Here is a 24574-nt window from a genome sequence, read left to right as displayed (position 1 = left end):
GATCTTGTGTCTTCCAATACTTTGCGATGAGTATTCTTGCTGCTGTCGTAGCATACATAAAAAAAGTTCTATCCCTCTTTGTCACCAACTGGCCGACAATGCCCAAGATAAAGGCCTCTGGTTTTTTAGGAAACGTACATTTAAGTACCTTTTTCATTTCATTATAGATCATTTCCCAGAAAACCTTAATCTTCGGGCACGTCCACCAAAGGTGATAAAAGGTACCTTCAGTCTCTTTACATTTCCAACATTTGTTATCGGGCAAATGATAATTTTTTGCCAGCTTGACTGGGGTCATGTACCACCTATAGACCATTTTCATAATGTTTTCGAGCCTAGGACTTGCTGATCAGAAGGTTGGCGGTTCAAATCCCTGCGACGGGGTGAGCTCCCGTTGCTCGTTCCCTGCTCCTGCCAACCTAGCAGTTCGAAAGCACGTCAAAGTGCAAGTAGATAAATAGGTACTGATCTGGCGGGAAGGTAAACAGCGTTTCTGTGCACTGCTCTGGTTCGCCAGAAGCGGTTTAGTCATACTGGCCACATGACCTGGAAGCTGTACGCCGGCTCCCTCGGCCAATAAGCAAGATGAGTGCCGCAACCCCAGAGTCGGCCATGACTGGACCTAATGGTCAGGGGTCCCTTTACCTTTACAACTTGAGCATAGGATGGGGGGGGGGGGGCTTACAGCATCAACACCCTAGGAGGTATTTCTTCTCCATTAGTCACAGCTTTGGTACCAGCACAGAGCAAGCCGGTCCCTGTTTCTCCCCCCACAGCCAGGTGAGGTGGGGGGAGGGGAGGAGGAAAGGCCCACCCATGAGCCTGGAGGACCTAATAATAATAATAATAATAATAATAATAATAATAATAATAATAATTTATACCATGCCCATCTGGCTGGGTTTCCCCAGCCACTCTGGGAGGCTTCCAGCAGAATATTAAAATACAATAATCTAGTAAACATTAGAAGCTTCCCTAAACAGGGCAAACAATACAAATGAAATGGCTTTTGTCCTTTGCAAAGGAAAAAAATGTGTCATAAATGGCTAGCAGTTCCCGCTGGATCCTAAAGTTTGACTTGGTGGGGTCTGAATCCCAGATGCCTTGTCATCTCAGAAGCTCTGACTTGCTAATCCTCTCCCCGTTTGACCAGGCACGGTGCATCTTTGAGAGTGATGGATGGATAGATTGATTGGTTGCATCCCAAATATACATTGTGGGTTGTGTGCAGAAAGCAGGCTCCCCATTTTCCCACAAGTAAATGTTTCACGCCCTCGGCAAACCTAAGCTTGACATGTCTCCTGACCTTCAGTTTTTTGCCCACACCTGGTAGTCAAATAAAAGCCAAGTCTCCTTTGCCCACAGAAGCAAGGGAGGCAGCAGAAGTGGTCCAGCCAGCATCTCTGGGACCTATCACCTCCCCAAAGCAGTAAGGTAAGATCTGAGTCTCTGGGTGGGCTGGTGAGCTAAAGTACCCCTGAACAACAGCCATCCAACCTCTCTTTAGAAACCTGCAAGGAAGGAGAGTTTGCCACCTGCAGCCAAAGATGCACCACCTTTTCCATTGCACCTTAAAAGCCAAAAAATCACAGCATCCGAGAGCTGGAAGAGAATCTTGTGGCTCAACGCAGGTTGTAACTGCAGCATCCATGACCGATGGCTCTCCAGCCTCTGCTCTATATTATTATTATTGTTTGTTGTTGTTTAGTTGTTTAGTCATGTCCGACTCTTCGTGACCCCCTGGACCAGAGCACGCCAGGCCCTCCTGTCTTCCACTGCCTCCCGCAGTTTGGTCAGTGCTAGTAGCTTCGAGAACACTGTCCAACCATCTCGTCCTCTGTTGTCCCCTTCTCCTTGTGCCCTCCATCTTTCCCAACATCAGGGTCTTTTCCAGGGAGTCTTCTCTTCTCATGAGGAGCCTCAGTTTCACGATCTGTCCTTCCAGTGAGCTGATTTCCTTCAGAATGGAGAGGTTTGATCTCCTTGCAGTCCATGGGACTCTCAAGAGTCTCCTCCAGCACCAGAATTCAAAAGCATCAATTTTTTGGCGATCAGCCTTCTTTATGGTCCAGCTCTCTCTCCTCTTCTTCTTCTTCTTCTTCTTCTTCTTCTTCTTCTTCTTCTTCTTCTTCTTCTTCTTCTTCTTCTTCTTCTTCTATTATCATCATTATTCTGTCATGCAGTAAGAATTTCCAGGCTGCATAGGGTGGGAATTGGTATTGGGTAGAATCATAGAGGGTCCTCTAGCCCATCCCCTGCAATGCAGCAATCTCAGCTAAAGCATCCATGACAGGTGGGCATGCACAGAATGTTACTAGTCCCTCTGTGGTCTAAACCACTGAGCCTCTTGGGCTTGCCGATCGGAAGGTTGGTGGTTCAAATCCCCGCGATGGGGTGAGCTCCCGTTGCTCCGTCCCAGCTCCTGCCAGCCTAGCAGTTTGAAAGCACACCAGTGCAAGTACATAAATAGGTACCGCTCCGGCGGAAAGGTAAACAGGTTTCCGTGTGTTCTGGTTTCTGTCACGGTGTCCTGTTGAACCAGAAGTGGTTCAGTCCTGCTGGCCACAGGACCCGGAAAGCTGTCTGGGGACAAACACTGCCTCCCTCAGCCTGAAAGCGAGATGAGTGCTGCAACCCCAGAATTGCCTTTGACTGGACTTTACCGTGTAATAATAATAATAATAATAATAATAATAATAATAATAATAATAATTTATTATTTATACCCTGTCCACCTGGCTGGGTTTCCCCAGCCACTTTGCGCGGCTTCCAACAGAATATTAAACTACAATAACCTATTAAACATTAAACATTAAACATTAAACAATAACCTATTAAACATTAAACATTAAACATTAAACAATAACCTATTAAACATTAACAGGGCTGCCTTCAGAGGTCTTCTAAAAGTCTGGTAGTTTTTGTTCTCTTTGACATCTGGTGGGAGGGCATTCCACAGGGCGGGTGCCACCACCGAGAAGGCCCTCTGCCTGGTTCCCTGTAACTTGGCTTCTTGCAGTGAGGGAACCGCCAGAAGGCCCTCGGCTCTGGACCTCAGTGTCTGGGCAGAACGATGGGGGTGGAGACGCTCCTTCAGGTATACTGGACAGAGGGGTCCTTTACCTTTTTACCTTGTGAGTGAGTAGGCAGTTCAGGTTGTAGCAGGTTGAAGGCACTATTTGCTTCCGTGGACCTTCTGTTGCTGGTGTTCAGAAGCTGCAAGATCCTGTGGGTTTTGACCATTGTCCTTTCTCTCGTGACTCTTCCTTTCCCCCTAGGTTGCCCAACGGCTGCACCACAACGCAGAAGATGTTGAAGCTTTGCGTCCTGAGTGTCCTCCTTTGCCTCCTTGTCCCCTCGCAAGGGTCCACCCCAGGGACTGTAGTGAGGGTCAACCAAGAAGCCCTTGAGTATGGTGAGTGCCATACTCAACATTAGTGAATTTTTGCATTCATGCAAGAATTAGCACGAATGACACAGCCCAACCGACTCACGTTCCTGGATGCTTGTAGGTCTTTCGGTGTTCTGTGGTGCTATGCAATCTATTCAGAACCTCTTCTGAATGGATTTTCTCCAAATTGATTTTTGAATTCTGAATTTATTGTTATTCACGTTTTATACTGTATATTATGCTGTTTTTTGTTGTATCAATTAAGTGTTCTAAATTTGTTAGCTGCCCTGAGCCCATTTTTTGAACCGGGAAGGGCGGGGTATAAATAAAAATTTATTATTATTCTTATTCTTCAGAGTAGATCTGTTGAAAGCAATGTGTGAAAGCCCGTGTAGTGTAGTGGTTGGACTAGGACCTGGGAGCAGAGGCGCTGTCTTGTACCCAAGTTTGGGAGCTGGGGCTGGCATGTGGGGCATATGCGATGTCATGCATGCAACATGCATCACACATGTGATATCATGCGCACAACGCACATCACATCACATTGGTTGGGGAGGCCAAGCCTAGAGCCCAGTGTGGCGCAGCTTCCTCTCTCATGCTCAGGAGGAGCCAGCGAATGATCTGCTCTCCACTCGGCCTCTTCCACCCCCTGCCAGCAGATATTGAGGGGGACAGAGACTTCTCCACACCCAAGGAGTTGGCGCACCTGCCTGGGAGACACCAGGGTTCTAATCCCCACTTGGCCATGCCACTCCCTGGGTGGTCAGGGGGGCCAGACACTACCTCTCAGCCTGGCCTCCCTCACAAGGTTGTTGTGAGGATTAAATGAGGACGGGGAGGAGAACCATGTCTGCCACTTTGAGCTCCCTGGAGGAAAAGGTGAGATATAAATGCAATAATCCACACCAGGGCCAGGGCCTTCTCAGTGATGGCTCCGACCTGGTGGAATGCTCTGTCCCAGGGAGACTAGGGCCCTGCAGGATTTAACTTCCTTCTGTCGGGCCTGTAAGGCAGAGCTATTCCGCCTAGCCTTTAATTAGAATTCAGCCTGATCTTCTATTTCCCTTCCTTCCCTCCCTCTCCCCTTGTATGAAGATCACCCGCTCTGAGACCCCACAGCTAATTCTCCCCTGGCCTCCTTGCTGGCCCAAGTAGGACCAATTCAGCCAGCTAGCCCTGGGGATTATCTAACTGATTTTTGAATTTTATTGTTATTCATGTTTTTATACTGTATTTTATGCTGCTTTTATAATTAAGTGTTTTAAAGTGTTTCAATTTTTTTGTTAGCCGCCCTGAGCCCGGTTTTTGAACTGGGAAGGGCGGGGTATAAATAAAATTTTATTATTATTATTATTATGGACCTAAGTTGCACATGCCCATTAATTAGGGCTGCCATATTTCAAAAAGTGAAAATCCAGACACAAAAGTTGTTGAACTCTTTTTTGGGGAAATTCGGCCACTTCCGAATGCCATATACTGTACCTGGATTTCCCCAGACATTTTCAACCCATTTTGAAAAATTCCAGCAGGACACATTTTTTGATGGACAAATCCCAGATATGGAATGGAAAACAAGCGAGGTCCCAGACAAAGAAGAATTGCCATTTAAGCTGGCGGAATTTGGGCAGCTTGCAGACTTAACATATAGAATAAGACAACAAGAAGAACATAACGTTTAGAGAAGATTGGGAAATGTTTATTGAATATATGGGGGGAAATTGTGTACACTTGAAAACACAGGCAGCATTAAGATAAACTCAATGGTGTAAATAAGTTTTGATGGATGCAATAATGGAATACTGATTGGTATAGTTTTTGTAAAATATGCAGGGATTTATGATATGTAAAATGAACCATGGAAAGAGAAGAATGGAAGTAATTGATATTGTAAGGATGTTTAAATGAGTATTTAAAATTGTAAAACAGAAAATCTAATAAGAATTATATTAAAAAAGTGCCCCTTCTCTTAATATCTCCACAGTCTGCCAGCAAGGGAAGCCATCCTTGCTGCGAGGTCTCATGGTCATTCAGATCCCAAATTTCATGAGCCCACGAACCATTATCGGATCACTTCTGAAGGTCGTAGGGTGAGTGATGTCTCTCGCAAGGGTTTCTGTAACCCAAGGAGGTGGTGGCCCAAAAAAGTTTAGGAACCACTGCATTCGAGTTTTGATGGTTATTTATTTTTTCCCTCCCCTCCCACTCCTTTTGCAGAATCCGAGTTTTGAACGCTCAGCTCCCTCATCTCTCCGTGAAGCTGATCCCAAGGACTGGCGTCCAGCTGTCCCTCAGTGCCCAGCTGCACATCCGAGGCAGCGTGTGAGTGCCCTGCTTCCGGTTCGGAGTTCTACGGGGTGGTTAACTTAGGATACTAGCAGCTGCTATGAGACCCAGGTGTCAGGGCAGGTGCCGCAGGATCATGAGCTAGGTAATCTGGAAGGCCTGGATCTCCAGGTGGGTGAGAGGGCCTTGAAATACGTTTTTAAAAGTATTAAGAAGACCGCATGCAGTTTGCAAGCTTCAGCCCATCAGAATGTGGCTGCAAATTGAAGCATAGACACTCTATGGGAGATCTGCTCTCTTCCACTATTGAATATGGATACGGATATGGATATGAATATTATATTATTTATACCCCACTCATCTGGCTGGGTTTCCCCAGCCACTCTGAGTGGCTCCCAACAGAATTTTAAAAACAGGATAAAAGATCAAACATTAAAAACTTCCCTGAACAGGGATGCTTTCATATGTCTTCTAAAAGTCAGATAGTTGTTTATTTCCTTCACATCTGAAGGGAGGGCGGGAGCCACTACCGAGAAGGCCCTCTGCCTGGTTCCCTGTAACCTCACTTCTCGCAGTGGGGGAACCGCCAGAAGGCCCTCGGAGCTGGACCTCAGTGTCTGGGCTGAATGATGGGGGTTCTCTGTCTCTCCTTCTCTCTCCTATTACTTTCTTGATCTTTCTTTCTTTCTTTCTTTCTTTCTTTCTTTCTTTCTTTCTTTCTTTCTTTCTTTCGAGTTTTAGGTGCAAGTGATGCAAAACAAGACTTTATGTTGAGTAAATTTTGATAGTAAACTTTGGAGTATGAAAGCTCCATGTTTGGCAACTTGACATTTAATAGGAGGTTGAAAAATTCAATTGTGTAGGAGGTTTTGGAGGAGCATTTTCAATTTAGCTACAGAACTGTGGGCGGGTTAAGTCAGCTCCCATGAGAGCAGCAAGCTGTGCACTCCTTAGTCTTGGGGCGAACTGAGAGGTGTGAGCTCCCTGGGCACCCAGCACCCTCAACTGACTTTTCCCCTTGCCCCTTGGTGCAGCTTGATTGCTCCAGTGGAGCTGAAGGTGGGCTCCTCCATCCTGCTCGACGTCCGTGTTATGAGAAGCCCCCATGGATTCCCCATCCTGAGCGTCACGGCCTGCAAGTCCCTTCTGGGAGACGTGGACATCCTCCTGGGAGGTAGCAAGTGAGTAGTGGATACCTGTGCGCAGGTTGGGCTAGACTTGTGCTTTCTTGCAAGTGGGATGAAGTTTCACCTTAGCTAGATTTCGTTCTCCTACCCTGAACAAGAGAGTTTTGTTGAGCAGCCTGGGTCTATTGCTAGATTCATCTCCTGCTAGCGAACTCTCATCACCTGAAGAACATCTGAAGAACATTTTTATGTAATCTGAAGAACATTTTTTTCTAAGCCCCCCTGCTATGTCCCACTTGTCTTCCATCATGGAACTCAAGGTGGGAAGCAGATGGGTCCTCGGCAGTCTCCCTCCACTCCACCCCACAATTTTTTTGGGATACAACCTCTTCTCCCTGGGAGAGAAATCTCTGTCCATAGATTTGCAGAGGAGATGAGGATGGTGGAAAAAAAGACTAGAGGTCCCTAGGAAAAAGTGGGGTGTGGAAAATGTCACCCTCCTGCCAAGGATTCTATCTCCTTAAAGGTCATTTGTGGGGATGGTCTTTTGTCTCCCTCTATTGTGGATTGTATGGGACGTGGGTGGCGCTGTGGGTTAAACCACATAGCCTAGGACTTGCCGATCAGAAAGTTGGTGGTTCGAATCCCCGCGGCGGGGTGAGCTCCCGTTGCTCGGTCCCAGTTCCTGCCAACCTAGCAGTTTGAAAGCACGTCAAAGTGCAAGTAGATAAAGAGGTACCACTCTGGCGGGAAGGTAAACGGCATCTCCGTGCGCTGCTCTGGTTCGCCAGAAGCGGCCTAGTCATGCTGGCCACATGACCCAGAAGCTGTATGCCGGCTCCCTCGGCCAATAAAGCGAGATGAGCACCGCAACCACAGAGTCGTCCACGACTGGACCTAATGGTCAGGGGTCCCTTTACCTTTTTATTGTGGATGATTACCCCTTGATTCTCTTCTAATGGAAAAAAAAATATGCATATGAAAGTTGTATGCAAGAGAAAAATGGAAAGTGCTTGAACACTTGCTCTTTCTGATTCTTCTCCTCTGTGTCCTGTTCTCCAGTTTGCTGGGCTTCCTGAAACCCCTTCAGAACCACATCCGTGCTGTCTTGGTTGACAAGGTAAACTGCTTTGCTCATTCCTGTCCATTTTAGCGCGCACACACACACACACACACACACACACACACACACACACACGAAAGGTCTTTGCTCTGGACCTGATCATGAGGCAATATGAGGCAGTCATCTCAAGCAACCGAGTGTCTTGCAGTGTTGCTGTCGACAAAGTGTGTTGGGATGTGAGTGGCAGGACGCCTTTGACTAGGGTTACCAGACGCCCCCGTTTCCCGGAGACAGTCCCCGGATTTGTGAATAAGTCCCCGGACAAATTCCATCCCCGGAATGTCCCCGGGTTTCATCTAATGTCCCTGGGAAACGCAGCAGCGGCAGTCTCAGCAGCCCAGAGCAGTTGGTTCTGGCTGGCTTCAGGAGCTGCTCAGAAGTCCCCATATGACGGTGGTGCAGGAGCTCAAAGACGCAGCTTCCGGGCTGCCTACACCTTCCCTGACCCCAGCAACTAAGCTGTGGAGGGAGGCTTCACGCTGCCTATCAGAGCTTGCATGCAAGCAGGAGGGGACAGGGATCTCTCAGTTAGGCAATGGGGAGCCTCCCTTCCCAGCTGAGGGATCCCCACCCCCTCCTGCTTGCACACAAGTAGGAATGAGATTCGGGCTGCTCCGATGGGAAGGGAGCCATTACGCTACCTGAGCCTCGCCACTGCCACCACTCTCTGCCCTCCTTCTCCACCTTCCATGCCTGACCCATCGCACACCGCTTCCCCACCACAAGCACCACTGAACAACCAACAACTCAGGGGCTGCCCAGGCTCATGGAGACAGGAGATAGAAGCCTCGGAGGAAGGGGAAACGTGGAGGTTGAGGTCAAGGTGGTGGCCGCCCCTCTGGCACTGCCATCACTGCAGCATCAATGTCCCGAACGTGTAGTAATTAATTAAAGTGTCCCCGGATTCGTTAAAAAATAAATAAAATCTGGTAACCTTACTTTTGACTTGCCTCTTTTCCTCCCTCACCTCCCTCTCCCTAAGGACAGTAAGACATGGACGGAAGGGTAAAGCAATCAAAGATGTAGAAGGGTTGGGGGAAATCGAGTCAGTGGCCTTATGACCCCCTCTAGCTCCCACAATTTAAGAAGGATACAGACAAGCTGGAGGGTGTACAGGGGAGGGTGACCAAGGGTCTGCAAACGAAGCCTGATGACTAACGGTTGAGGGAGTTGGGTATGTTTAGCCTGGGAAAGAGGAGACTGAGAGCAGATATGAGAGCCATCTTCAAACACATTGCCACAAGGCCCACCTGATAGTGACCTGTTGATGAAACTCCCGCGTGACGAGACAAAGAGCTAACCCCTTGCAGCTGACTCACTGACCCTCCTTCCCCACCCCTCACTTTCCCTTTCACACAGATGTGCCTGAGCCTCTCCAGCGTGGTCCTGGGACTGAATGCCAAGCTGGGCACTTTGGTTGGTAAGTTGCCACACGAAGGGAGGAGCTTCTGGGTTCCCCTGCCCGCCCATCCCATAAAACTCATAGCAGAATCGAGGGCTATCTGTGCACCACACATTGTGGAAACGCAGAGTAAAAAAATATTCTATTATTTTCGATAACATCATCATCATCATCAACAACAACAACAACAACAATAATAAATTAAGAAGTGCGCCACCTCCCAATGGTGAAACAGCCATGCCATGCATTTCAATGCATTTAAATTGACAAGTGTGAATGCAAGGCCCATTACAAAATGCACCAGAGAAAGGACTTCTTCACAGCTTAGGACCCTCATACCTATGGGGCTGCCTCTCCCGGTATGCCCCGTGGAGGACCTTAAGGTCCATAAATAGTAGCACCCTAGAGGTCCAGGGCCCTAAGGAAGTCAGATTAACCTCAACCAGAGCCAGGGCCTTTTCTACACTGGCTCCTGCCTGGTGGAACGCTCTGTCTCACGAAACCAGGGCCCTGCGGGATCTGATTTCTTTCCGCAGGACCTGTAAGACAGAGTTGTTCCATCTGGCCTTTGGCTTGGAATCAACTTGATCCCCTCCCCCTCTTTCCTTCTTCCTTCTGTGATGGAACTCCTATTTGGGGACTTCCCTGGCTTTTTTCTGGCCCACGTAGGACCAGTCTGGATAGTTGGCCTTGGTGAAGACCTGACATTTTCATCCCCCCAAAAGTTTTTGAGTTTCTGCTGAAATGAGGCTGCATTTTAATGTTGTATTTCAATCTTGTTTTTAAGTTGTATTTCAATCAAGGGTTTTATATCTGGTATTAGCCGCTCTGAGCCCAGTCTTGGCTGGGGAGGGCGTGGTATAAATAAACTACTACTACTTCTTCTTCTTCTTCTTCTTCTTCTTCTTCTTCTTCTTCTTCTTATTATTATTATTATTATTATTATTATTATTATTATTATTATTATTATTCTGAAACGCATAGTTAAACTATGGAGCTCCCTTCCACAGTAAGGGCTACTAGCCTAGATGGCTTTAAATGAGGACTGGGCAAATTCATGGAGGAGGGGAGGGCTATTGATGGCTACTAGGCAGGATGGCCTTACTCCACAGCTGGAGGTAGTGATGCTTCTGAATTCCAGGCGCTAGAAGCCACAGGAGGGGAGGATGCTCAAATCCTGTTCAGTTGCTGTGAGAAGAGGATGCTGGACTAGATGGAACAAAGGCCTGATCCAGTGAGCTCTTTATATATCCTTAGAATTTCTCATGATGGCATCGGAAAATGCCAATGATGAGAGGAAAGGTGAAGAAAGGGGGAACAGCCTGAGTCTTTTACATAACTTGCTTGCAAAGGGATTGGGCAGAAAGCCAACTCACCCGATAGGTGTGGAGACCTTGTTGATGCAAGGTAGAGCTCAGTTTACCTGTTGGAGGAGGAACGTCCTCTTTGCTCCGCTCCAGAGCCCAGTGTCGGTTTCTCCTGAGCCCCTCTGTCCTGTTTTGATCCCTCTTAATGGGAAAATTAAATATGCTTTAAGGGCCGTGTAAGGAGGAAGGTCAATATTGACCAGCACATGCTCAGTCAACAGAAGATTACAAGAGCCACCTTCCTGCAACAAGGTCCTGGAGCTGAGCCAGCTGGGAAGATATTTCGGAGAACTGCAGTGGCCTGTGTGTTTATGTGTGTTCCTGGTGAATGTTAGGGAGCCTTGAAGGCTCCTTTTCTTTTGAATATCAGAGATATTTTGCTGAGAAAACAGCTGCAAGGTTCATTCCCTGACTGGCTCTCTGTTGGCCTACTGGCTTTGACCAGGTCCATACTGGTTCTCTTGTGAGATCTTGGGGCTGTGAGGTTTTGTGTGGGTTCTCATAGGCAGTTCCAACAGCAAGCCGACAGATCTGGGCCAAGGGCAGAGCTTCTCCATGTTCAGGATGCCCACACAGCCCCATTGGGTAGATCTCATGCATCCCTTATAGAAGGTTCAACTTCACTCCTCCCTTCTGAGGCTGCTGAGATAGCAAAGACCACTGCAAGGCAGAGTAGAACCTAATTTGTTATCAACACAAAAATATGATGCTTCAGTGTGCAGGGTCAGTCCACTGAGCCGTCTAGTGGCTGTATGATTATAGTTCGATAACAAATTATTTTGCATTCTTTCTTATTTCCCCAGTTAGAGATTGCAAGCTAGGCAGGGATTCTCCCCACCGTTAAAAAACCCCACAACTTTATTGAAAATTGTAAAAACATTTGCCAAACACAAAGTGTTGTCTCCCAAGACGAATGCATGTACAGATGTTACGTCTTGTATGCAGCCATCCATACGGCATCAAAACAAACTTTTCTATTACAGATTAAGCTCACATCCACAGGATAGGCTTCAGTCTAAAGCGTTCAGGTCATTTCTCCATAGTGGTGTACTTTTAAATCTTACTCTTCTTACTCACAACATTTATACCCTGCTCTGCAGTAAAAAAAAAAAGGCCAGAGTGGCTTATAAAAACCAGTACTAAGTCCGCGGTCCCTGACGTCAAGCTCTAAAAAGGCACAACACACAAGGAAAGAGGAAGGTGCGAGAAGGAGGAAAAAGCAAATTCATGCAGAAGTTCTTAAAAGTTGCAGCTGATGCCCGTGGCAGTTCTTAGTGTCTTCACAGAATCATAGGACTTTGGAGTTGGGGGGACCCCAAGGGTCATCTAGTCTAGCCTGCTGCAATGCTGGATTCTTAAATTGCAATTTAACCTGTATTTTAAATTGGTCCCCCCCCCTTCTCCCTCTCTTTCCCCCCTATTATGTTTTTACTGTGATTTTATTTTATTGGTGTTAGCCGCCCTGAGCCTGGCTCTGGCCGGGGAGGGCAGGATATAAATAAATAACCCAATGTCCTTTTTGTGCCATCATTTTGCCCCCTGCAGGCCTGAATTCCATCAACCCCATGTCAAGCCTCCAGTACGCCATGATGGAAGATCCTGAGATCACCGAAGATTACATCGATTTGGATTTAAACGTAGGTTCCCTACACCCCACCCCAAGCCTGCAGGGCTCCCACTTAGCCCGGGAACCAGACCTCGCATGAACACTGATGTGCCATATAGCTCAGGAGCAGGACAGCTGCCCTGCATGTAGAAGGTCCCAAGAAGATCTCCAGTTAGGAGCAAGGAAGTCTTCTGCTAATGGGCATTGTAGACCCGCCTTCCCCAACCTGGTGCCCAACAGATCTTTTGGACCACAAGACATATCTGACATAGCCAGCTGGACTCATAGTCCAAAATGACCAGAGGGGATCAGGTCGTAGAAGATGGATGGAAACAATATTGATGGATCCTCGGTTTGTCTTGCAGGATAACCTGGAAAATGATGACCAAAAGTCCAGATGTAGCATTATTATCAATTGACGATGGGGTGGGAGGTTCACAGGACGTGAAGGACTTGCTCACAAATGTATTGACAGCTGCACAAATCATGATAGCCAGGAAGTGGAAGGAGCAAGCAGAATATAAAATGGAAGAATGGTACAAGGAGGTGTGGGATATAGCTATTAATGATAAATTAGTGTGGGCCATTAAGGTAAGACGGGGAATATGCAGGAGAGATGATTTTGAGGAGATATGGAGAGTGTTTGGAGAATTTGTACTGTTAAAACGGAAAGGGGTCAAGCCATCGCAAGAGGTGTTGAAATTTTGGGAGGTTGGATAGTTACAATGGAATGGTCTTGGTGGTGGAGTACACGATTTTATTCTTATATATGTATAAGAAAAAGGAAGAAAATGAATAATCCCCTTGGCTAAGTTTTTGCACAGCTCTTACAACTCTGGCACATGTTGCCATACAACTCTGGTCCTCTCATTGGCTTGATCTAGCAGAACTCTTATCATGTTCAGAGAATGGCAACCAAAATCACCCAGGGAATGGAGAAACTCCCCCATGAGGAAAGGTTGCAGCACTTGAGATTTTTCCCCCTTCAAGTTTAGTTTAGAGAAAAGGTGACTAAGAAGCAGGTGTGATGAGGCCCTAACTACTGAAGGTAAAATAAAGGTAAAGGGACCCCTGACCGTTAGGTCTAGCCATGGCTGACTCTGGGGTTGCTGTGCTCATCTCGCTTTACTGGCCGAGGAAGCCGGCGTACAGCTTCTGGGTCATGTGGCCAGCATGACTAAGCTGCTTCTGGCGAACCAGAGCAGCGCACGGAAATGCCGTTTACCTTCCCGCTGGAGCGGTACGTATTTATCTACTTGCACTTTGAGGTGCTTTCAAACTGCTAGGTTGGCAGGAGCAGGGACCGAGCAATGGGAGCTCACCCCATCACGGGGATTCGAACCGCCGACCTTCTGATCGGCAAGTCCTAGGCTCTGTGGTTTAACCCACAGCGCCACCCGTGTCCCGTACTGAAGGCAATGGGGCCCTTTATATGTCCAGCTGTCCTTTGTCAACAACAAATTGTCACTGTTTTTTGTGTTGAATATATGCTATATGGTAATTTATGGACCTAATAGGTATCTAAAGCCATTTGCACATGTTGCCCTGCAACCAGTCCATGCAGAATGTAGGCACCCTATATATAGAAATGAGCAAACTAATGATATTTTAGGGAGCAGGCTAGCAGGCGGGCCCATGACTTACATCATAGGAGCCTACACAACACAAAACACTGTTGCTGTATGTAGGTTTTATTTTATTAGTTTTTTAATCTTATATTTTGGAAATGTTCGTTCATTTTCTTTCCTTTAAGTGTTTTTTGTTGCCCCCAAGAGAGTGGGGCCCTAAGCTAGAGCTTGTTTAGCTTATACGTAAATCTGGCACTGCTAAGAAGCGACATGATGGAAGCTCATTAAAAGCTCCCCCCCCTTTCATAACACAAGAACACCCAACGAAGCGGAACGAGATTCAAGACAGATAAATGGAAGTCCTTCCATTGTGTAATTGTGGAACTCATTGCCACAGGAGGTCATGATGAACCCAGATGGCTTCAAAAGAGGATTGGGCAAATCCATGGAGGAGAATAAGGCTACCAGGACTATTAGCCAGGATGGCGATGCCGTACACCCACAACTGGAGTCAGGAAATGTTTCTGCGTACCAGTCATTGGAAAACGCAGGAAGGGAGATGGCACTTAATTCTCTCTGTCTCTTTCCAAATCTCCGCAGGCTGTCATTGCGCTGATGGGGAAGCCAGTCGACTTCGAACCTGCCGGCCCTCTGCCCCCTTTCTCTCTGCCACCCCCAGAGACGGTTTCCGACGACTCCATGGTGAACATGGGCCTCTCGGAGCATCTCTTTGCCAGCCTTTTCGCCAGCCTGGAGCAATCGGGAGCCCTGAACCTCCAAATCGGAGGCCAGTCGGTCAGTAGAGGGAGTGTTATTTGTGCGTAGTGAATGCCACCCTAAGCCGAGGCGAGCCCAAACCTGTTTATTTATTTCCCAACATTTATACCCTCCTTGATTGCAATACACACGCACTCACACTCAAAGTGGTTTATGGAAAATATAAAACAATGGAATCGCCAATGAGAAGAAGTCACAGCAATAATTTAATTATTTAAATACCCTTTATTCATTAAAAAAAAAATATTTGCCTACTGCTGTGTGATTTTAAAAAATCTATCAAAGCAGTTTTTTGTTGTTGTTGTTGATGATGATGTTTATTTAAATCCCTCCTTTTCCCCTGTCAAGTGGCTTACAGATAAAATAGAAACTGCTAAACACAGGAAAACAATATTTAAGAAGGAATTAAACATCACACACACACGTTTAAACTTCCATGTATGTTTGTTTGTGTTGTTGTTGTTGATGATGATGTTTATTTAAATCCCTCCTTTTCCCCTGTCAAGGACTCAAAGTGGCTTACAGATAAAATAGAAACTGCTAAACACAGGAAAACAACATTTAAGAAGGAATTAAACATCACACACACACACACACACACACACACACACACACACACGTTTAAACTTCCGTGTGTGTGTGTGTGTGTGTGTGTGTGTGTGTATCTACACACTATTCTAAAAGAAAAAAAAGTGTTTGGAGATAATGCAGAAATGAATCATAGAATCATAGAATCATAGAGTTGGAAGAGACCACAAGGGCCATTGAGTCCAACCCCCTGCCAAGCAGGAAACACCATCAGAGCACTCCTGACATATGGTTGTCAAGCCTCTGCTTAAAGACCTCCAAAGGAGGAGACTCCACCACACTCCCTGGCAGCAAATTCCACTGTCAAACAGCTCTTACTGTCAGGAAGTTCTTCCTAATGTTTAGGTGGAATCTTCTTTCTTGTAGTTTGGATCCATTGCTCCGTGTCTGCTTCTCCGGAGCAGCAGAAAACAACCTTTCTCCCTCCTCTATGTGACATCCTTTTCTATATTTGAACATGGCTATCATATCACCCCAATGGGACAGACTTCTGGAAACAGACAAACCTGGCATGCCCTGGACTCTCAGAGCAGGGGGACAGAGGAGAGACCCAAGCTGTTCCTAAGGCCCGAGACTGAGAATTCTTTGCTTCTTTTCAGAGCCATCTCACCACCTCCATGCTGGAGCAGGCCATCCCCTCGGTAAGTGATGCCCAGGAACCGATGCAGGCCTGGCGAACCCTTTATTTGATATGAGAGGTATTTTAGCTGGGTGGAAGGATGTCAGGGGCCGCATTCCAGTAGTGGGTGGGGCCAAACCCACTCGCAATAACACCCCTCTTTCTCTCTCTCCATCACACACCTTTTCTGTGGAGAGACTGAATTGCTGTGGTTTTTTTGCGCTTTAGCCTTAAAGAGCAGTTTTTTTTGCAGAAAAAGCTCTGCAAAAGAAAAAGGGAAAAAAAGGAGGGGAAAGGAGTGCTCAGATGTGGAGTTTTTAAGTTTTTAAGAGCAGGCCAAATGGTAAGGTGGAATAAGTCCTTAAGGGAGTCTGAGGGAGAAGGTAGAGGCAGTGGTGTAGCAGGGGTTGCCAGTGCCCAGAGACCATAGCTGTCAACTTTTCCCTTTTCTTGCGAGGGATCCTATTCGGAATAAGGGAATTTCCCTTTAAAAAAGGGAAACGTTGACAGCTATGCCAGGGACGGGGTACGCATGTACCTGCAACTGCCTAAAGGCATCCGCGTCACCCAGGAGATTGCAGCTGCAGAGATAAGAAAAGAAGAAGAAGAGTTTGGATTTGATATCCCACTTTATCACTACCTGAAGGAGTCTCAAAGCAGCTAACAATCTCCTTTTCCCCTTCCTCCCCCACAACAAACACTCTGTGAGGTGAGTGGGGCTGAGAGACTTCAGAGAAGTGTGACTAGCCCAAGGTCACCCAGCGGCTGCAGGTGGAGGAGCGGAGACACGAACCCAGTTCCCCAGATTACGAGTCTATCGCTCTTAACCACTACACCACACTGGCTCTCAGTGGAAGAGTTGTTCCATTGTCTGGAGAGGTCACTTTCTGGTTCGCATGGAGAAGCCATTTTCAACGGAGCCCAGCGACGGAAGCGTGCAGCTGTATTGAGGCAGCGCCGGGTGTTGACATTTTGCGCCCTGAGTAACCGCCCCTTGTGGTTCCCCCCACTACGTCATTGGGTAGAGCGTCTCTGCCAGGGCTAAAGGGGCCTAATTCAGCATAAGGCAGCTTCGGGTGTGCGATGGGCCACAACAATGCAAATAACAACCCCCTCCTTCCACTCCCACTATAGATCTCAAAGCGTTACCCCCAGGCTGTTGCCTTGATGCTCAACGTGGTGGTCAGCAAGCTCCCCATCATCAGCTTCCATGAGGGCGCAGCGATCCTGCGCCTCAGTCCTGTCATCCAGGTGGGCGTGGCTGAATCCGGATCTTTCCAACAGTCGCAGGCACTCTTCACCTTGGGCGTGGTGAGTAAAAACACCTAGCGTTTGTTTCCTTGTTCTCCTGCCTTGGCGACTTGCAGCTCTCAGGGAGATGATGGCTTGCTCGGCACGAAGGTTGGATGTCGAAGCTCTTCCTGGACACCAGCCGTTGTGCTGGGCTCCATCTGAATGCAGCTGGGACGAATCTCACAGTGCAAATGCACATCTTTGTGTGAAGCTCATCTACAATGGTTGTACATCCATATGGATCTCCTAAGGGACCATCTCACCTCATACAGTGGTGCCTCGCAAGACGAAATTAATTCGTTCCGCAAGTTTTTTCTTCTTGCGAGTTTTTCGTCTTGCGAAGCACGGTTTCCCATAGGAATGCATTGAAAATCAATCAATGCGTTCCTATGGAGACCGTCCGGGGACAGAGGGGAAGCGCCGCTCTGTCCCCTTTTGAAGCAAGGGGCGGAGAGGAGAAGATCGCTTCTCCCCCTTGCCACCCCTTGGTTCGAAAGGGGTCCGGGGAGAGAGGGGAAGACGCGCTGCGCTTCCCGCTGTCCCCGGAGCTTGCGGGGCAAGCTTCGTTTTGCGAAGCAAGCCCATAGGGAAATTCGTCTTGCGAAGCAACTCGAAAATGAAAAAACCTTTCGTTTTGCGAGTTTTTCATCTCTCGAGGCGTTCGTCTTGCGGGGCACCACTGTATATCCCTGCGCTGCAGCTATGCTCCTCAGATGAGGGCACTGCTGAGACCACCATGTGACCTAGGGATGTGCTTAGTATGTACTAGAAGCTGGGCTTTTAGTGTTGCAGCTCCAGCCCTCTGGAACGAGTTGCCAGCTCAAATAAGACAAATGTGTAGCACATTTATATTTTATGCATTGTCCTCTTGAAAATCAAGCAAGCGATGCATTGAAGAAGAAGTCTTCTCTTGAAATCTGACCTGGTCATTTTAGGGAAAATTAATTCTACTATTGTAGAAACGGGGCTATTTCTTTTAGTTTACCAAGTCTGCAATTTTTATTTGCAGTCTGCTATCTGTATTTTACCTTACTACCCGACTCTTTGGCAGCTTTCAGTTGTCAAGTGGTTTATAAATATTTGCACTTGTCCATCGACACTCTGGAGACTGAGTGTGCCTGCCCATGTAGGATTTTAAAATATAGGATTTCTGCTCTCAGTGGGCAATGGGTTGGGCGAGCTGTGGGTGGGTCAGGGAGCTGAAGCAAGCTGCACAGGTGGGGTGTGTGTGTGCGGCAGGTTGGGTGAGGTGTAAAAGGAAGAGGGTTGGCAGTGGGTGGGGTGGGTTCGGCAGGGTGTGTGGTGTGTGTGACAAGCAACACAATCACAGCTGGCAGCTCCTATTATTGCAACAGTTGTGCCTTGGTTGTGGAGCGCCTTGGTACTCGTACGTTTTAGCCCGAACTTTCGAAACCTGGAAGTGAGTGTTCAGCTTTTAGAACTTTTTTTGGAAGCCCAACGTCTGATGCGGCTTCCGCTATTGTTTCCGGTGCGCCTGCGCAATCGGAAGCCAATCAGAAGCCGCGCCTTGATTTCGGAATTCGAACGGACTTCCTGAACGCATTCTGTTCAAAAACCAAGGTACGACTGTACAGTCATACCTCGGGTTGAAGTTGCTTCAGGTTGAGCACTTTCGGGTTGCGCTCCGTGGCGACCTGGAAGTAACGGAACGCGTTACTTCCGGGTTTCGCCAGTCGCGCATACACAGATGGTCAAAATGATGTCATGCGCATGTGTGGAAGCAGCAAATCGCAACCCATGCATGCACAGACGCGCAGTCGCCAGTTGCGTTCGCTTCAGGATGCGAACGGGGCTCCAGAACGGATCCTGTTCGAATCCTGAGGTACCACTGTATATTACTATTACTATTACCATTACTATTACTATTACTATTGCTATTACTATTAAAATTTGAATACCACCCTTCATTTGAAGATCATAGCATGGTTCACAACATAAAAGTATTATAAACAAACAAGGAAACAAACAAACAAACGAAGGATAGAGCCTTTGTAGCTTTCTCTCATGAAAACGATCCCTTCCCGGTCTTCTGTTTGCAGGACCTGACCTTAGCTGTCAAGCTGGATGTCACCATTACAAGTCTCCATCTGACAGTTGCCGTCCATGGGTGAGTTCAGCCAGACATTTTACTTTCCTTTTTTATTATTATATAATAATATTTATTCCTTTTACAACAATTTAAACACTTACAAAAAAAACAACAAAGAAAAAACAGTACATTAAAATACAAAAACACTACATAGAAATTAACAAAACAAAACGAAAACAACTTACAAACACATCAAAAAAGAAAAAAAAAGAAAAAACTTCCAATATCTTATCTTTCTTTCACATATTTCCACGGCCTCCTCACACCTCCCTTTTTGTATTCCACTTCTATTAATTATTTCAGCAATTCCTTTCCATCTTCCCCTGTTTTCTATCCTATAATTATCTTAACACATTTTAACCTTATTTTCCTTTAATACTCTATTAATCTATTTATACTTAATTCCTTATAACATTTCTACTGAAGCCATATAACTTCATTCCAACAGACATTTTACTTTCCTTACCATTTTACTTCCTGCCTCACCCCCCACCCCGCCTGATGGGGGCCAACTGTTTTCTGCTTTCATTGTGGCGAAGGATGAAAGGGACAGCCCAGTCCCCGTCCTTTCCTGATGGTCCTGAGTGTCCAGTTCAGTGGTGCAGCTGATGCCATCATGGCTCATGTCGTTCTGCTTTGTCTTGCAGAGATGTTGGTCTGGAGGTGGAGTCTTCTAGCGTGGAGATAACAGAGGTACGCCACCCGCCGTTTGCCTTCCTTGCTGCGCTCCATGGACGCAGCCAGGATTTTTGCTTGGGGGGGATTTAGCTGGGGTGGTGGTGGTTTGCTGTGTATTTTACGCCCATGTTGTGCTCCCAAGTGGGTCCAATAGATGTTCTGAGCCTGTTTAGGCCATGTCTTCTGCAGCATCCCAAGACTCTAGGGGGCTCTGGGTGCCTGAGCACCCACAAAAAAATTGTTGTGGGTGCTCAGCTCCCACACCGCAGGGTCCCTGACGCAACCTCTGAGGTTCTACAGCAGGGGTCAGCAAAATTTTCTCTGGCCGGCTTTCAACAAAATATTAAAATACAGCAATGCACCAAACATTAAAAGCTTCCCTAAACAGGGCTGCTTTCAGATGTCTTCTAAAAGTCTGGTAGTTGTTGTTCTCTTTGACATCTGGTGGGATTCCAGATGTGTAAAAGTTGTGTAAAAGCCCCAGGTCTGACCCTTAGAGTCATCTCTAACCTTTGGCCTCTCCTACTGTATGTTGATCCTCTGTTGTTTCACCAGTAATGAATTGTAGCCTCTCTGTAGAGAGTTGTTTCATTCTTACTCTATGTGCAAGTGTATCCGGGGGTCAGGCAGCCCAAACCTCCCTTGCTTATGGGGGAAGGACCACAGGGCAGTGGGTGGCACACCCGTTTTGCTTGCAATAAGTCACAGGTTCACTTCCTGGCAGAATAATAATAATAATAATAATAATAATAATAATAATAATAATAATAATTTATTTATACCCCACCCATCTGGCTGGGTTTCCCCAGCCACTCTGGGTGGCTCCCAACAGAATATTAAAAATGCAATACAGCATTAAACATTAAAAGCTTCCCTAAACAGGGCTGCCTTCAGATGTCTTTTAAAAGTAAGATAGTTGTTTATTTACTTGAAATCTGCTGGGAGGGTGTTCCACAGGGTGGGCACCACTACCGAGAAGGCCCTCTGCCTGGTTCTCTGTAACCTCGCTTCTCGCAGGGAGGGAACCGCCAGAAGGCCCTCGGAGCTGGATCTCAGTCTCCGGGCTGGACGACAGCATCTGCTGGTAGGGCTGTGAAAGAGCCATGAGTCTACAACCGCTGCAAGACATGGAAGAATCTGTCCATTTCGGCTGCTATGGTTTCTCTTTCTTCCATTCTTAAATTCAGTTCTCCACATTTTGCAGCAATTTGTGATGTTTCATAAAGTGAAACTTCTCTAGCGTCTTAGTGCAAATTTTGCCTAATAAACACATTTGTATATGCAGTTTTGACTAAAGAGGCATTTTTTTGCAAGCAATTTCCCCACATGCAATGTATTTTTTGCCTCTTATATCTTCATTTTCATGCACTCTTCCCCTTCAGCACATGCATTCTTGTAAACGTTGGTTGCTTTGAGAACTGCATTGCAAAATTCAGGCGAGCGCGGATTTCAAAGCTTAGTCCCGTGTATCATTCTGCCATTTGTTTCTGAACGTGTGAATTGGATAGAATAGACTTTCGGTGCTTCGTCAATCAAATTTCTTCCCCATCCCTAGTTGCTGTCAGTCAGAGCAGATGAAATTGTGCTAGGAAGACCGGCGGTCTGACTCTGCGTAAGGGAGCTTGCTTTGCTCCTCTGTGATCACTCATGCCAAGATCTGGGACCAACCCATTGCCTTTTCTCCCCTGGCAGATCTCCTATTTGAGACGTGTGGTCCTCTCTGAATTTCAGGATGCTTTCCTGGCTCACGTGAACGGTAATGCAGGCAAATCGCTTCAACAGCAGCTCCACTGAGGAGCTCAGCACCTAGAGGGAGGGGGGCTGTATGAAGAACATGGGCCCTTGCCCCACAGTTGCCCCATCAAGTTGGGGGTGTTGACCATGTTGTCGTTTTTGCTTTGCAGCTGCTCTGAGACTGGGGATCTCTCTTCCCAAGCTCAACAACGTCCAGTACATCGAGCCCGAGATCGAGATTCATGAGGTGAGACTCCTTGGGCTGTGCTGCCTCCGTCCTTTCCTTCAGCCCCACTTATTTAGCTAAGACTGACCTGCCTGAGGGTTTCCCCACAACGGGCATCTGGTTGGCTACTGTGAGAACAGGAAGCGGGACTAGATTCTGGGCCCATTGGCCTGGTGCAGCTGATGTTCTTCTGAGTGGTCCATGATGAACACAACAGCTGAAGATACTCAAGGTCTTCTCCTTAAACTCTGAGCATAACTGAGGTCAGATTGACCCACCTTTGGAAAACATGGGAGCCTGTCCATAGTAGTAGCAATAATAATAATAATTTATTATTTATACCCCACCCATCTGGCTGAGTTTCCCCAGCCTCTCTGGGCAGCTCCCAATCGAGTGTTAAATACAATACAGCATTAAATATCAAAAACTTCCCTAAACAGGGCTGCCTTCAGATGTCTTTTAAAAATAAGATAGCTGCTTGTTTCCTTCACATCTGTAAGGGAGGGCGTTCCACAGGGCAGGCGCCACTACCGAGAAGGCCCTCTGTCTGGTTTCCTGTTACATTACTTCTTGCAATGAGGGAACCGCCAGAAGGCCCTCGGCGCTGGACCTCAGTGTCCAGGCAGAACGATGGGGCTGGAGATGCTCCTTCAGGTATACTGGACCAAGGCCGTTTAGGGCTTTAAAGGTCAGCACCAACACTTTGAATTGTGCTTGGAAATGTACTGGGAGCCAACACAGATCTCTCAGGATCTGTGTTTGTGGTTTTGGCGGCCGCTCCCAGTCACCACATTCTGGATTACGTAATTGCAGTTTCCAGATCACCTTCAAAGGTAGCCCCACGCAGAGCGCATTGCAGTGGTCCAAGCAGGAGATAACCAGAGCATGCACCAGTCTGGCAAGACAGTTTGTGGGCAGGGAGGGTCTCTTCCTGCGTACCAGATGGAGCTGATAAACAGCAGCCCTGGACACAGAATTGACCTGCGCCTCCATGGACAGCTGTGAGTCCAGAATGACTCCCAGGCTACACACCTGGTCCTTCAGGGGCACAGTTACCCCATTCAGGACCAGGGAGTCCTCCACACCAGCCCGCTTCCTGTCCCCCCCTCCTGTCTGGGCAGAAGGATGGGGGTGGAGACGCTCCTTCAGGTATACAGGACCGAGGCCATTTAGGGCTTTAAAGGTCAGCACCAACACTTTGAATTGTGTTCGGAAACATACTGGGAGCCAAATGTTGTTGGACCACATACGACTCCCATCATTGCTGCCCCTTGGCCATGCTGGTTGGGCCGATGGGATTTGGAGTGCAATGCCATCTGAAGGGGCACTGCGCTGGCTCCTGAGTGCATCTTGCACCCGGTCTCCTGAGCCCCAGAAATAAACTGCGTCTGTGTAGGATAATTTGAACACCTTTCCATATTGTTCCTCTACCCAAGATCCCTCTGGCAGTATGTCTTGACTCCCCCCTTGCCTTTTAACTTACAGGGTTATGCTCAGGTCAACTGTGACCTTGACTACCAGCCCTGAGCTGAAAAGAAGAGCACAGAGGCAGCCAAGTCCTCCTCTGCAAGGCACATTTATCTCTGCTCTTTGCACCTGCAAATCCTTTCGCTTTTGAATGAAGGAGAGTCTACCTTTCTTCGCTGCATGAAACAGAGGAAACACACCTGGTGGTTTGGCAGCAGGCAATGAACAGGGGTGCGATCTGGAACCCATTCGCTCAGAAATAAGGCCTGCCAATTTAAAGGAAACTTACTTCCCAGTAACGCACGGGTTCATGCATTCATTAGGTGTTCTGCTTTCTCATTTCTTTTCCTGTAAATGTTGTTGAGTGAAATAAATACTATGGGCGGCAATAGAGCCAAAGCAAAGTGTGTTGATTTCAATGGATTCTTAACTTTTCTTGAGGAAATCAATGGGATTTGCAAGTGCTGAAATGCAACTGGATCATGTCCATCATTTTGCCTCATTAAAATACTCTTTCTGATCTCAATTGGTTGGGGTGTTGCAGCCGTTTTCAGAATGAAATAGGCAACCTTCATGCCCTGTAGGGTTTTAGCCAATGAAGTTTTCCAGTTACAGCACAAGGGCTTTCGCCTGCACAGTGGGACTTCCTCTTCCCATACACCCCATATCTATTTTAGGGGTTCCCCCAGTCCCTAGTTTTCCTGGTGGGAGATGTATAAGGCCCAGAGTTAAAATACGAGAGGGCCACGTCCGGCTCCTTTGCAGAGGGTGCTCAAGAGGAACCCTTGAGCGGATCTTGGCCATGCCTGATCCACAAGTTGGATTATAGCAGCTATCTCCCTCCACATGCTGCTCCCTCCTTACTTTTAAAAAGCGCACGGTGGCATTTTTATTTTCCAGGTGTTTTAGGGGCATCACAACCGCCTCCTCCCCTGGGTCTCCTTCCACTTTAATTCCAGCATCTTTCCCCTTCGTCTTTGCTTACAGCAGCCCTTGCGCCAGACAGTGATGCAAAGAGTTGCTGTATAAATGACGACATTAGTCACGTAATAGTGAAGGGCGTTTATGGTTTAATACCCCCCTGGAGCCCATAGCCGGGAGAGTAACTGTCCGCAGGGGCCCACAGCAGTCGTTGCCTTGATGTTTTATGGATATCAGCCCTGAAATACTGAATGGAGCAGCTGTTTCTGGTTGCGGCCAAAGGAGCCAAAGCAG

The 24574-nt window shown here is 47.3% G+C and overlaps 1 protein-coding gene across 1 annotated transcript; it reads left to right on the top strand.

The window, feature by feature from the left end:
* Positions 1–1350: 1350 nt before the first annotated feature.
* BPIFB2 (BPI fold containing family B member 2) lies at positions 1351–23763 on the top strand. Its single transcript, XM_081196446.1, has 16 exons — positions 1351–1434; positions 3279–3415; positions 5373–5478; positions 5606–5710; positions 6709–6855; positions 7864–7921; positions 9284–9344; positions 12239–12330; positions 14468–14662; positions 15832–15873; positions 16986–17162; positions 19205–19272; positions 19902–19947; positions 21625–21688; positions 21837–21913; positions 23378–23763. Exons 2-16 carry the CDS (start codon positions 3310–3312, stop codon positions 23417–23419), a joined length of 1386 nt encoding a protein of 461 aa, XP_081052572.1. The 5' UTR covers positions 1351–1434; positions 3279–3309; the 3' UTR covers positions 23420–23763.
* Positions 23764–24574: the final 811 nt, after the last annotated feature.

Source organism: Podarcis bocagei (genome assembly GCF_964188305.1).
Source record: "Podarcis bocagei genome assembly, chromosome: 5".
NCBI classification, from domain to species: domain Eukaryota; kingdom Metazoa; phylum Chordata; class Lepidosauria; order Squamata; family Lacertidae; genus Podarcis; species Podarcis bocagei.
Note: the sequence above shows the minus strand (reverse complement) of the source record. Positions and strands in the feature narration are given on the sequence as shown.

What these genes read in the sequence shown, in the direction of transcription:
- BPIFB2 (XM_081196446.1), top strand. Translation starts at nt 3,310, where the DNA reads ATGTTGAAGCTTTGCGTCCTGAGTGTCCTCCTTTGCCTCCTTGTCCCC. An exon ending in CAAGCTGGGCACTTTGGTTG is followed by an intron (nt 9,345 to 12,238) that starts GTAAGTTGCCAC and finishes TGCCCCCTGCAG; the next exon opens with GCCTGAATTCCATCAACCCC. An exon ending in CACTCTTCACCTTGGGCGTG is followed by an intron (nt 17,163 to 19,204) that starts GTGAGTAAAAAC and finishes TTCTGTTTGCAG; the next exon opens with GACCTGACCTTAGCTGTCAA.